The sequence below is a fragment of the Diceros bicornis genome, chromosome 26, assembly GCF_020826845.1.
Source record: "Diceros bicornis minor isolate mBicDic1 chromosome 26, mDicBic1.mat.cur, whole genome shotgun sequence".
NCBI lineage: Eukaryota > Metazoa > Chordata > Mammalia > Perissodactyla > Rhinocerotidae > Diceros > Diceros bicornis.
The window spans coordinates 11878139-11892235 of NC_080765.1; the positions used below are offsets into that span (position 1 = coordinate 11878139).

General features: G+C 57.3%; 1 protein-coding gene across 9 annotated transcripts; it reads right to left on the bottom strand.

The window, feature by feature from the left end:
- Window positions 1–18: 18 nt before the first annotated feature.
- BRAT1 (BRCA1 associated ATM activator 1) lies at window positions 19–13510 on the bottom strand. Of its 9 annotated transcripts, none has more exons than XM_058569395.1 (15): window positions 13475–13510; window positions 12895–13120; window positions 12443–12797; window positions 9381–9535; window positions 6845–6992; window positions 5979–6351; window positions 5626–5742; window positions 4291–4382; window positions 3202–3320; window positions 2939–3125; window positions 2650–2723; window positions 1887–1989; window positions 1651–1749; window positions 1293–1468; window positions 19–935 (listed from the first exon to the last, which is right to left on the bottom strand). In XM_058569395.1, the coding sequence occupies exons 3-15, from the start codon at window positions 12567–12569 to the stop codon at window positions 237–239; spliced, it is 2469 nt and encodes an 822-aa protein (XP_058425378.1). In that variant the 5' UTR covers window positions 12570–12797; window positions 12895–13120; window positions 13475–13510; the 3' UTR covers window positions 19–236. The 9 variants fall into 9 exon arrangements, with proteins under 9 accessions (XP_058425378.1, XP_058425377.1, XP_058425379.1 ...); XM_058569394.1 differs by having other exon boundaries at window positions 13459–13510; XM_058569396.1 differs by lacking the exon at window positions 13475–13510 and having other exon boundaries at window positions 12443–12586; window positions 12670–12797; window positions 12895–13432.
- Window positions 13511–14097: the final 587 nt, after the last annotated feature.

The window sequence follows — 14097 nt, forward strand, 5'->3', positions numbered from 1 at the left end:
CACAGCCTGACTCTGCGGCACTGTCAAATGCCATTTATTTTGAGTAGAAAATAAGCCACTTCTTTAATAACACATCAAAACGTGGGACTCTTTGACCTTGCTGGTCTTACCTGGTCCCAGCTTCCCTGAGGGTCCCTTGAGCAGCCAGGCCAGGCTGGAGCCCTTGGGACGGCAGGGGCCCGAGGAACGGACGCGGCGCAGCAGCAGGAGAGTGGGGAGGTCTCCATGGGGCTGCCTCAGTAGCAGTCCGCCTGGTTCTCCCCCAGGACGCCCACGGCGGCCAGCACATCCTGCAGGAGCGACTGAGGGCTCTCCTCCACATGGTCACTGCTCTCGGCCAGCGCACCCCGCAGGCCCTCCAGGTCCATGGACCTCAGCACGGCCAGCACGGTCTCAGGCTCCAGGTCCCCCAGGGGTGGGCCCTGCTCACCCGCCCGCCACCTCTGCAGGGCAGCCTCCACAGAGACCACATCGGGGCTGCCCCCTGCCTCCTGCGGGCCGCTGTGGGGAACAGTCCTGGCCCTCAGGAAGAGGAGGAGGTCACAGGACTTCTGGGCCACGGGGCGGTCACAGTCAAACAAAGCGCGGAAGGCGAACTCAAAGAGCCGCACTCGGCAGAGCGCCTGCAGGGCCTGGGCCGGCGGGCTGCGCAGGGTCGCCTGGGGCGGAGCCACAGCGTAGGGGCAGTGGGAGCCAGGCTGGCCCAGCGTCTGCGCCAGGAACACCAGCGCAAGCTCAAGGCCCTGGGCCCGGACCTCCCAGTCCAGGTCCCGGCTTGCCGCCTGGAGCACCCTGGCCACAAACCGCTCCGTGTCCTCAGTCACGTCAGCATGGCCGTCCCTCAGCCACTGGGTGAAGACCTGCATGACAGCTCTCCGGGGGAAGCCCTCTGAGTCTTCGGAGAGGATGCGCAGAAGCTCCACGAGCAGGCTCTTCTGGAAGACAGTGAAAGGAGAGTTGGAGGCGCTGGGGGGCTGGGGCTCCTGACAGGCACAGACCATGGAGGGGAACCCTGCCAGGCAGGTCTGGACTATGTCTGCTCTGCCTCCTTCAGGCGACGGGCCACTGGGCCCTCTGTCTGCTCTTCTATTCAATGCGGTTGACCCCGTTCCAAGAGACAGGGGTGCTGCGAGCTGAGCCAGAGATTCAGAGGATGTACCTGACAGATCCCTGGCCCCAGATCACTCATGCCCGGGTGGCCGACTTGCTCACCCTGTGGGCACCAGACAGTTACACACAGACAGACAGCTGTGGGGCATGGGCTGTGTGGCAAGGGACCCACTACCTCCTACCTGCTGGCCCCCTGGGTGCTCAGGGCTGGCGGCGGTGGCGTGCAGGCCCTGGCTAGACAGCTGCCCCATGGCTGTCACTGCGCTCGCGCGGACGTAACTCTCAGGGTCTCGCAGGAGCTGCTCGGCGAGCTCAGGTACTTCTGAAGTGAGGAGCACATGTCTGAAGCCGGCCTGCCCTGGGGGTACAAGGGGCCACAACCAGCTGTGAGCAAGGGCTGAGCCTGCAGCCTCCCCGCTGGTTTCCCTGAGGGCAGCCTAGGTGGTCCAGGTTCCCAAAAGCCAGTAAGAGGTGATGGGTATGTCAAGGTTGGGACTGCCCTCCCACAGGCGGGTCCCCCGCCCCCCGCCCTTCACTCACCTCCCCAGTGTCTGGTCACTTGCGTCAGGAACTCAAGGCCTGAGTCCCTGACCTCCCAGCAAGGGCTGCACAGGCGCTTCTGCACCACAGGGAGCAGCTCTGGAGAGGGAGGAGTGGCTCAGAGTGGCCAGGGTCGTGCCCGCTCTGCCTTGGAGCCACCTGAGCCTTCCCGCCCAGCACCCAGCTGCCTCCTCCAGTGACTCCCTCAGTTTACCCCTGGGAGGGGCCACAATTACCTCTGAGGAACAGCTGGGTGTGGGGGTCCAAATCGCAGCAGCCAGGGGTCTTGGGGGAGCTCAGGAGCCATCGGAGCGTGGCCTGGAAGGCCTTCTTCAGAACCTACAGTGGGCAAAGCGAGGCTGCAGGGCCACGATGGGGGAGCCGGCCCACTCCCCCCAGTCTGCCTCCCCGTGCTCCCGTCCCTGTCCTGGGACACGAGATGGGGACAGGGTGCAGGGAGAAGGGAATGCTCGGCTTCATTTTTACGAGGCAGAAGCATCAGGAAGTGGCAAAACGGGCACCCCAGACATGAGAGAGAGAGAGGAGAACGCAGCTCTCGTCAGGATCCCCCACTACTGGGGAAATGGGATTTCTGCTCCAAGACATGAGAAACTATCCATGGCACCTTTTCCTTAAAGCCACAGGAACCCGCCAGGCCTTTTACCCAAATCCCCCACGGTCTGCCCAGGGATGCTAACTCTGCCCCCACCAGACCCGGCTCAGCCGTAGGCGTGAGAACGGCTCCGTCTGCAGGAGACGTCCATCAGGGTTGGGACCCCCAGTGCAGGGCCCGGGGCTCCAGCTCACTTCCCTTGTCGAGAACCTCTCCTGCTGTCCATGGCCCGGCACCCCGGTTCGCGGTCTTCACCCGTGTGGCCTCCTGCCCCTCGAAACCCACTTTACAAAGCAACTCTAGCCCCAGTGAAAGCCCCTTTCTGAGAGGCCTACAGGGGGTCCCTCTGCCTCTGCCCCGCACCCCCCCACTCCCCGTGCCCGTACCGTGGCGCTGGAGTCGGGGCTCCTGAGGTGCTCCAGGAGGACAGAAAAGACCTGCGTCACCAACTCCTGGGGGCCTGAGACAGACGTGGATGGGTGAAACACCCCAACCTCCCGCCCCCAGGGCCTCCCCAGCACAGGAGGAAAGCAGGGGACAGAACCCAGGGGTCAGCCGAATGCCCCCAGAGAAGACGTGCAGGGACCAGCAGTCCTGGGACATCTCTGAGCAGCAGGGAATGTGGCTGGGGGGCTTGCCCAACACCGAGCTGTGCGAGAAAGCATCCTCACTCACCTGTCTCCTGAGACAGCGTCCCCAGGAAATCGAGGGCTGCTCGCTGGACCCGGACACAGCCCGCCAGGAGAGCACAGAGGCGGCCCCCCACGTCGGAGGCCGGGGCTGCTGAGCCATTGCAGAACCGCAGTATTGTCACCGCAGCCCCCAAAAGGGGCGCCTGGGGCCAGGGCGAGGGACGCTGGGGCTAGGGGGAGGAGGGAGGGTCAGCGCAGGCCTCGAGTCCCACTGCCAGTGAGGACGCGGGCCAGGGCCACACCTACCAGCGGCTGCAGCAACTCTAGGTGGGCCAGGGTCCGGCACAGGAGACCCGCACAGGCTGACTTGGAGGAGAGGAGCGTGTCCACTGTCACCGAGTCGCCCGTGATGCCCTCCAGCAAGCCTGGAGGCCAAACCAGAAACAGCTCTCGGTTAACAGGCACCTCCTGTGTGGCCACCACTGGTCACCACCCCATGTTAGAGACCAGGACCAGAGGTTCCGAGCAGGTGGCTCATCCAGGGAGATGTCCAGACAGCCGGAGTTGGGGTCTGAACGTGTGCACAGGGCTCTCGAGCAATCGAGTCCCAGCTCTCCCTGCAGCCCATTCATTCCTGGGCCGGTTCCCACTGGGCAGGACGCTCAGCCCTCTGCTAGACACAGGGCATCCGCCAGCCACGTGGCACACCTGGGTTCTGTTCTCTAGTCCTCCACCCATTGTGCAGCTGAAGCACGACGAGTCACAGAGGAGGAAACGCACTCGCCCCTCCCAGGATCCAGACGGGTCTGGGAGGACAAGCGCCAGGCCCAGGTACCACATGGCCTGAGCCCACGGTCACCACTGACTGCCAAGGCCTAGGGTGAGGGACGAGAAGCCAGCTGCTTCAGGGGCCACCATGATGCCCACTGGGGGCGACGCTGTCCACTTAACTCTGGGGTGGGGACGTCAAGATGTGAGTGGCAAAGTCACTCCTGGGACGACAGCCTATGCCCCACCACCTTCGCTCTTTTTTTGTGTGTGTGTGAGGAAGATCAGCCCTGAGCTAACACCCATGCCAATCCTTTTTTTTTTTTTTTTTTGGCTATAGAAGACTGGCCCTGAGCCAACATCCATGCCCATCTTCCTCCACTTTATGTGGGACGCCACCATAGCATGGCCTGACAGGCGGTGCGTCGGTGCATGCCCGGGATCTGAACCTGGGCCCCCAGCAGTGGAGTGCACACACTTAACCACTACGCCATGGGGCCGGCCCCCACGCCACCTTCACTCTTAGTTGGGGGCAGCAAGCCGGGCTGCCCATCAGCCTGCCCTGACCCCAAGGATATGCTCAGGACCCCAGAGTCCTGCCTGCCTGTGCCTGCCCAAGCAGCATACCTGGGGGGCCGGGGGCCTGATCGGCAGCTTTCAGGACACAGGCCAGGGGCTGGAGGAGGACACCAAATGCCTGGGCCCTCAGTGCCTGTGGACTGAGGACAGAGGACACAGTGAGCATGCTCCACGACCCCGAGGTAAGCTGGCTGCCCTCCTAACGTCCCCAGCAAGTCTGGGCAAAGGGGCGGTGCTGGGGTCTGGACACCCCTTGAGAAACAGCTCCCCTGCAGGTACTGCAGGCCACTCGCATGCAACTCCACGGCAGCTGCTAGAAAGCACCTCCCCAGGCCCCAGGAGCAGCCCCCAGGTCTGGCCAGACCTGCCCCGATGGACAGTGCCCGCTCCGAGCCACGGGGCAGGGGGATGTCCTGGAAGCCTGTCCTGCCCGCATGCTTGGGCCCAGGGGGCTGGGAGGCTAAGCTAACACATTAGAGTTCCAGGCCGACTGCCCCATCCTTCTCTCTGCCTTCAGACCACTCCCTCTCTCGGAACATCCAGAGACCCTGGAGCCCAGAGTTGGGCTGATGTGGCACCTCCATCCCCTCTGGGGAGTGGGTCCTGAGGCCACTTCCACCCCCAACCTGGGCCAACCTGGAACCCTGGACTGACTACCTCATCCTTCCTACCTCTCTGGACCCCGCATCCTTCTAAGCATGGTGCACATCCCTCCCCCTGCAGGAAGTGTCCAGCTGCTCCTGCCTACAGGGGCCCCTCTCCGCCATCCCATGGCTCCTAGTACCCACGACAGTGGTGTGCACACAGTGGCGGTCCAGGATCCACAAGCTAAGGCCATTAGGAAGGGGGACAGAGGGCAGCTGAGTGACGGGGTCCTGGGTACAAATCTAGCCCGGCTCTGGGCAGAGCAGCTCCAAGTCTGTTTTATCTAATGTGGAGCCTACAAAGCTCTGTTCAGAAGAAGTCATTCTTTTTTTTTTTCTGGTGAAGATCAGCCCTGGGCTAATATCCCTGCCAGTCTTCCTCTATTTTGTACATGGGACGCTGCCACAGCATGGCTTGATGAGCAATGCATCAGTCTGCACCCAGGGTTCTGAACCTGTGAACCCCGGGCTGCCAAAGCAGAGCACGCGAACTTAACCACTACATCACCGGGCCGGCCCCAAGAAGTCCTTCTGTCACTAAAGAGAGTGCAGAACCCACAGCCCACAGCAATGCCTTGGGATAATAGGATGCTGCCCGGCCACAGCCCCATGCAGCCACACCCTGGACACCGCCTCTGACTGTTCTCTGGCTTCGGGAGCTCCCTAAAGTTCCCTAACCACAAGGGCCACACTCGAGACCTCTCTGCCTGCCTCACACAAAATGAACCCCAGTCCTTACCAGTCCTGCAGTTTCAGGATCCCCAGAGCCAGAGGCCCTGCTTGTGTGGGGCTCAGATGTCTCAGAGTCTGTGCTAATGTCTCCCACAGGCCACAGTCAGAACTCAACACAGGAGACCTGCAGAGACGGACCCCAGAAAGAGAAAACTACTCCTCTGTCCCAGTCACCAAGGCCCCTACAGGGCTTAGCGGGGTGGGGCACACCCTGCACAGACGGAAGGCCCTGCCCAGGTGTGCGGGCTTTCAGACCCCCTCTGGGGCCCCCTTAAGTTGAGGGAGTGCTCTCGGGGAGCCCCAGGTGCAGCAGCTGCGCCCCACTCCCGCCCGCCCCCAGCTGCGCCCCGGGGAGCTGACCGGGCCACGCTGAGGAGGAGATCCACGAGCGAGTGCGCAGCGGGAAGGGGGTCTTCCTCGAGCAGACAGGCCACGAGGGGACCCAGCCGCTCCCAAAGGACTCGTGTCCAAGGGCTGTGGCAGTGCCCGAACGTGGTGGTCAGGACGTTCAGGGCCTGAGTGACCTGCGGGGGTGCCGTGGAGCGCAGCGACTCTTCCAGGTGACCCACAATCTTCTGGGCACACGCCGGCCAGTCAGGAGCCTGCAGGCTGGGGAGTCCCTCGGCCGGGCCTCGCATGGACAAGCCCAGGATGTGCGCCAGGAGCTGCCCGGCTGCTGAGGCCACAAACAGGCTGGAATCTCCCTGCAGGGAGAAGACGGTGTCAAGGGCACCTGGGGAGGGGACACAGGGCGGGGAGAGAAGAACACAGGGTTCAGCTGGAACACAGTCCTTGGCAGACGACAGGGATGCTAAGACCACCGAGCGGCTTTAATCTTGGACTTCAGAACCTCAGGGCAAGGGCCTGAATACTGCTGACTGTGGGAGGCGCCATTAGAGGCTCCAACCTCCCCTCTGCTCAGAGGCAAGGGAACGGGAACTGGAGTTTCACAGGGTGAGTGGCTTTAGACCCTTGAAACTTTTGATTCTTTCCAATTAGTTTCACAGGCACCCAGCTGCTGGGTCTGACCTACAAGCCAAAGGACCATGTAACACCCTCGAGGGGCCTGTAACCCTCCGGTTACTCCCTGTACTCCTCTGTGAGATCACAGACACTTTCACAGGTGAGAAGACCGGGCCCAGCAAGGTGCAGTGACTTCCCTGGGGCCACACAGCACCAGGCACGCGAGGCCACAGACTAAAAGCAGGGCAGGCAAGGGCACTCACCGCAGTCGGCCAGGAAGTGCAGGGCGCTGGGGTGCTGCACCAGGGAGCGCAGGCCCTGGATCCAGCCGCTGCGCACGGTGGGGGCAGTCCAGGCTGCTTGGCCAACGGGTCCCGCCTCCCCAAAGAGCCCGGGCAGCAGCTCCCCCTGCTGGAAGGCAGAGAAGCAAGTGGTGACCTGGGCATGTTCCCAGGGGACAGGCAGATCAGAGATGGCTTTTCTGTCATTTAGGCTGCTCGAGGTACGCTGGGGAACTTTATCACGCTCTGCGATACCAAGAGCCCCAGAGCCACTGGGCAGCTGTGCTTCTGGGAGGTGGAGGGTGGCCACCAGTGCCAGCCACAGCCTACCGGACTCCTGAGCTTGGCATGTGGGACTGCCAGGGCACCCACCCTCCCCCAATGCCCCAGCACGCCGGGTGTGTCAGGCCTGCCCCGCCCCCGCCCATGTTCAAACCCTTTACAGCCCAGCTGTGAGCCCAATGCCCCCAGGAAGCTGACCCCCTGCTGGCAGTGGCTAACCCCCCACTCAATCCCCTTGGCTTGTGGATGTCCACGGTGCAATCACTCACTGTCCTACATTTCCTGCCACGTGCCTAAGACTCTTATTCACCGCTGGGTTTCGGCGTAGTGTGTGGGAAATGCCGGTGCTGCCTCTTACTAACGGAGCCCCTCACTGGTGTAGTTATTCACTCTGAGCCTCGCCTGTCTCCAGGATAGAAATGCGGGCAAGGCCTGTGGCATCCTGTTCAGCTTCGGCCCCACTCTTAATGGATAGGAACTCTCTAACCATCTCAGACTCCAGGATAAGGGACCACAGGGCCTCGGACACACACTTGCAGTCACTCAAGAATCGAAGTCTACTCTACGATGGCCAGGAGCCCGAGGGGGTGCTGCTGCTGGCGGTCACAGGGGAGGCCCTCCATGGGATCTGCCGTCACTGAAGGACCCCCTCAAAGTTACAGCTCCTCCCCAGGAGTAGCTCACAGTCAATGGGAGGGTGCAGAGGCTCCGGCCCCCGCCTCGAGTAGACTGCACATGCCCTGCCCAGACACTATGCGCTGCGGACAGGGCCAGTGCTGAGCAGCTGGCTGACGAAGGGCCGCCAGACCACTGGGACTCTGTGAAGAAGCAGGTGAAAAGGGGACAGGAGGCCAACCCCGTGCTGTGGGCCCCCGAGAGAGGAGAGCAACCGTTCCCCACAACTCAGAGCCTGCTCCTGGCCTGCATCCCTTCGTCCTGGCAAACAGGGACTACGTACCAGACTGAAGGGCCGTCAGCCCCGCCTCTCCAGCCTCCAAAGACACGGCTGGCCTCGGGAAGGAGGAGGAGGAAATGGACAAGCAGGGACAGGACAAAGAAGCACCCAGGAAACGAACACAGCTGGAAAAGCCATGTGCTGGGGACTGAGACTTGACTCCCCGAGAAGCAGGTGGTGGGCAGATCACAAACGGTCAGACTTCTAGGGTCCAGTGTGACTTCTGCCAGTTCTGTGGGATGCTTACATTAAGCCTTCACTGTTTCCTTATCTAGGAAATGGAGATAAAGACTACTGATCTGTTTATTGGCCACAGCTCCTAGGATAACACGAAAGTGATTTTGCAGACTCTGAAGTGCTTTATAAACTGGAGAACACCACAGGTAAGGGTGGCTTACTGCACGTGAGGACAGCAAGTACAAAGTTATGCCCTAAAACACACTTCAATGTAGCGAGGTGACAGGGAACATCCCGGAAAGCCCGTCTCACAGCAAGCTGGCGCTAGGCTGGGCCCCTAGAGTCTGCAGTGCTGAACTGAGGAGCAGCCACGAATGGCATCCTAACAGTACTGGGAGGACAAGTCCCTCCCCACTACTGTCCTCTGTCCAAGGGACTCCATCACAGCATGGCTTTCCTGGCGCTCTTAGCACAGGGGGCCGAAGAAAGTGGGTGTGCCTCCTGGTGTGCAACCTGGTAAGGCACTGTGAGGTGCCCAGAATGCCATCGCTGTGACTGGTAGGACCAGACAGGCCAGCATCAGGCGTCATATAACAAGATCAGCTGTCCCCATCCAGGGGTGTGCAAGGCTGTAAGACACACAGGTCGGGGGCTCTCCACACTCCCACGTCTTGCTGCTAAGTAGAAATTCTCATCAGTCACTCACCCATTCAATAGGACTAAGTGCGAGACCCGGGGTCTCAGTTAATCCTCACAACACCCATGAGACAGCACAATTCTCATCTCTGTCACGGGAAGAAACCGAGGCTAAGGGGGCTCAGGAACACGGGCAAGTCCCTCCAGCAGGTAAGTGTCAGAGCTGAATTCAACCCCAGTTCCGTCTTATTCCAAAAAGTTCACCCCGTCGCCCTATCATCATTTCTAGTGGGTTTTCAAAGGGGGATTACACTCAGGACTAAAACCTTGTGGCACAATTCAGATGCAGGGGCAAGGCACGTTTTGGAGACTCAGGGATCGTGACAGCTACCCCTGCTTTCTGCACCTGCAGGAGAAGAAAGCCACACGCCTCTCGGCGGGTCACGCAGGTGGGAGACCCAGGCTCACCTGAAGATACTGGAAGCAGTCCTCCTGGGCCGCAAATATCCCTGCGAGGCGGAGTGAGAAGGAGAGGACTCTGGCGCTTAGGTCCTGGGGTCTCAGCACTTGGAAGAGAAGCTCTACCAGGCAGGGATTCTCCTGTAACAAGAGCAGACTGGACCCTGGGGACAGGCCCAGCCGGGGAGCGTGTCACCAGGGGCAGAGCGCCGCCTGTCCCCCAGACAACCACTCTTCTGGCAACTCCCAGACCCCTGCTCTCTCAAGCTGTAAGATTTCGTGTCTAACTGGGAGAAAACATTTGCAACAAAGGATTCCTAACTTTAACTCCACGAGGGAGGACACACTAGAAGGCCAACACTTCCGCGACAGGGAAAGGATGGGGACAGGAAATACAAATGGCCAACAAACCCGAAAAGATGCTCTGTCTCACCATCAAAAAAAACGAAACACAAATTAAAGCAGAAGACCATTTTTACCTCTCAAATGGATACTTTTTTCTTAAACTGAGAGTACTTGAGGCAAGAAGTACGACAGGAACAGGCCTTACTCCCCAGGCCCACGTCTGACATGCCTACACTCCACTACGCTGCCCTTCAGAAGCACCGATGGGGGAAGGCGGGGAGTGTTCCCTGTCGAGAGGCCCGCGCTCAAAGAACTACCAAAGAAGAGGGCTCAGCAAGAAAGACAAAGAAGAGCGTGAAGAAGAGAGAAGCAAGAGGCAAAGACGCCCATTAACACGTAGGAAAATCTAGACAGGCACTGACTTTAAAAACTAAATATAAATAACTTGTGAAGGGTTTTAAAACAAGATTGAATCAAAATACCAGACGCAATAACCCAGAACACTGTGCTGGGCTGGAGTTAAAGGGCTCAAAGATTCTCAGGTTGTCGGAACAGAGGATAGAGATTCGAACGAACTTCAACTTTATCCAGTTTGCATGTAAGGGGAACCACTAAAGGATGTTAAGTGGGATGCATAACTTCAAAACCAGAAGGAAGATTAGAAAAACAAAAGCTTTATCAACCCAATGGAGGGCAGAAAAGGAGGAAAAAGGAGCGAAGACAAGACATGGGAAATTTAAAAAACACAAAAGAATGGGGTGAAAACACGTTCACAGGTAACAGCTCACAAATGAAAGAGATTAAATGGTCTGTTAAAAGAAAGCGATGCTCAAATTAAATTAAGAACCAAAGGCAGGCAACAGTCTGTTTATAAGACGCGATGACGTATGACAACACAGAAAGGCCGAGAGTAACGGGCTGAGAGGGTAGTGGGCAAATTCTCATTTTAGAAAAGCTGCGGCAGCAAGAGTGATATCAGACAAAACCGACTTGACAGCCAAGAGCGTTAGCAGTGCTTTAGGGAGAAAGTCACTGTTCAAAGAGAAAATCCCAGAAGACATGAGTCTAAGCCTGCACACACCTAACCCAAACTCAAAGTATATGAAGAAAAAAAAATACAGAATTTCAAAGAAAAATTGTTGCCTCCACAATCGTAGTGTAAGATTTTCACACATCTCTCAGAAACAATTAAGCAAACTAATGAGCAAGAACACAGCAGGCTTGAACAACATAAACTTGAACTAAGGAACTAGTGTAGAGACCACGTTCCTTCCATCACGTAGAACACCGAGGAAAACTGAGTACACGCTGGGGGAGGAGGGAACAGAGATTAACTGCTAATGGGCACCAGGCTTCTTTCGAGGGGATGAAAATGCTGCAAAATTACATTGTGGCGATGGTTGCACAACCCTTCGAATTTACTAAAAACCATTGAATTATACACTTTAAGTGGGTCAGTTCCATGGTATGTTAATTATATCGCAAACAAAGCTGTTCAAAAATAATTGTTAAAATTTGACTACGAACTAGGCCACCCTTGAGGAGCCTACAAACACCAAAAAACAATACCATATAGCAAAATCTACAGAACATTTGCAAAATTTGTCTGTGTACTATGCCGCAATAAAAGCCTCAAGATATAAAAGAATCAAAATACAGACGTTTTCTAATTCCAACGAAATAAATTAAAAACCAATAATAAAAAGACTGAAAAAAACTCCATACTGTAAATCTAAAAGATAACCTTTTAAATAATTTGTGGGTGAAAAAAAAATCATAATGAAAAGCATGAAATATCTGAACTAAGTTACAATAAAAATACTGCACAGTAAAACTTGCAGGGTGTAGCTAAAGCAACACTTTCAAAGAAATGTATAGCTGTCAATGCATATTTTAGAAAAAAGAGAAAGACTGAAATATTCAACTCAAAAGCAAATAAGAGAATAGGGTAAACCAAAGTAAACAACAAACAGCAGAAATTAACAACATGGCATCTATCCTAAGGCAATTATCAGCCAAGAAAACAAACATTTACATGAGAAGACTTATGTACAAGGAAAGCCATTATGGCGTCATTTATAATAACAGAACATTAGGAACATATGTAAACACCCCACAATAGTGGAGTGACTGTATAAATTATGGTCCATTCATACAGCAAGTGACATACAGTCAATAAAATCAACGTGTTCCATGGGGAAAACACCCACTAGAATGGTAAGAGAGCAAAAGCAAGACACCAAAGTGTATTTATGGTGTGACCTCATTTTCATGAGAAAAATACAGCTTTATGATATGTTAGGGAAAAAGGTCAGAAGGAAATAAAAATGTTGATGGTGGTTTAATTTTCCTCTTTACTCCTCTGTGTTGTTCAAGTTTTATTTAAAGACTATGTATTACTTTCATAATCAGAAGGAAAAGCTGATTTCTTAAACAAAAAAAAGCAACGAGAACAACAAAATAAGTTTGTCCGTGCCTTTTGCAGCCATCTAGCATGAACTGACCAACGGGAGGCCTGAATCAGGCTGGAATCAGCTAAGAACTTCAACCTCAAACTCTCCTGGTCATTCCCTCAGGCTTCAGTGTGATGTGTCACCAATTAGCCAGGCTGAACCTTTCCGATGTGAAGGAAGGACACCAGATGGACGCCCCTTCCCTAGGACAGAGAGCCCCGTGTACCCTCTGGCCTCTGGGGAAACAGTCAACAGGAGCACCCTCACCCTTACCTGCTTCACTTATCGTCTTAAACCAGTCCAGCAGCTTCTCCAAACAGGTGTCATCTGCCACGGGCTGCCTAGGGTCCGCCAGAACAGTACAGAGAGCTGGGAGAAGCCGGGAGCACTCCGGGTCCATGATGAGGCCGGAGATCCCTACAAAAGAAACGTCAGGGCCAGACTCCACCCGCCCTAGTCACAGGCAGCCCCCACGCTTGCTCAGGCCCCAGAACTTCCACCTCGGGCCAGGCAGCTGGAAGATCACAATCCTCAGAGGGAAACTCCAAGCTGCCAGGATGGATGCAAAGCCTCAGCTAAGTTGGGGTTGGAGGCAGTCAAGAGCAAGCAGGGCCAAGTCCTGGCCACCCTGGTTGGAAACAAGTCTGGTGTAAACCATCAGGCCTCAGGAACTTAAAGTCTGCCAACCTTGAACTCTGGTGGGAGGGGAACAGCATGATGCTCACCTAGGCTGCGGGGCCAGAGTCAGGGGTGTGTGCACGTTCTGGGGCCAGACACGCGCACAGAGGAAGAGCGTCTCAGTCCAGGGTGGAAGTGTCTGTCTGTTCTGTCCCTCCTGGGGTCAGTGTGTCTGCATCTGACAACTCTGCAGCTAGCAGTGTGCGCGGAGGGGAAGGCGCTCTGTCCACCATCGGTCCCTCCCGGGCCGGGGTGTGCACCAGCGTGTCCAGCCTGGGAGGGGACAGGGAAGTCCGTCGGTCCGGTGGTCAGGGAGGGTTCTCGCGGGGGGGCGGTGACTCTGTCTGTCGGGGTCAGGAGTGGGTGTGCCTGGCCTAGGGCATCCGTCTGTCCATCCTGGGCGAGGCTAGGTCTCTGCGGAAGGAGCCCTCCCTGTGAACCCCGCCGCGGATCGGGGCCGCCCGGAGGGTCCAGACGGGGCGCGGGCCGGCGGCCGCAGTCGGGCCAGGACCCAGCCCATGCGAGCCGGCCCCGGGATGCTTCCCGACCCCGCCCGTCCTAGGTCCCAAGCCCCGACTGCACGGGGTCAGCCACAGCGACCGCGACCCTACCCAGCACGCTCCTCACCCACTCCGCGCCCGTCCGTCGCCGAGGCCCCGCCCCCGCCGCCGCCGAGGCCCCGCCCCGACCGCGCCACCTCCGGGTCCGGAGGGGGAGAGGACGGGGATGGCTTGGGGAAAGGTGAAAGCTCCCCTAGCGGCCACTCTGAGAGCCCAGAGTGCCAAGACTTGGGGAACGAGCTCAAACTGAGAGGCATTGGGGACAGGCCGGGGCCAAATCGGTCGCCCCAAGCCATCACCCCCACTGGGTCGCTCAGTGGTACGTGCCCAAGCGTCCGGCGCACATTGCGCCCGGAAGGCGGGGCTTCCGGAGGACGGGGTGGGGCTATTCCCGGAAGGGGCGTCGCCCCGCCGCCAGGGATCACATGTCAGGGCGGGTGGGAAGCGCGTGCTGCAACGAGGCGTCTTCATCGCTTGTGCTAAACTCCTGTCCTTTGGCCTAAAAACTGGGTTCTCGGGGGCTTTCGGCTGTGTGCTGGAGGTTCTCAAAACCAGTGGATAAAAACAAGGCTCCTCTTCCTATACCGTCAGTTTTTCAGCAAGATTGGGGGAAACACCACATATATATGAGGACGTGGAAAGGAGGATTCCTATGGGTGTTAAAATAAAAAGGAAACTTTAAAAATATAG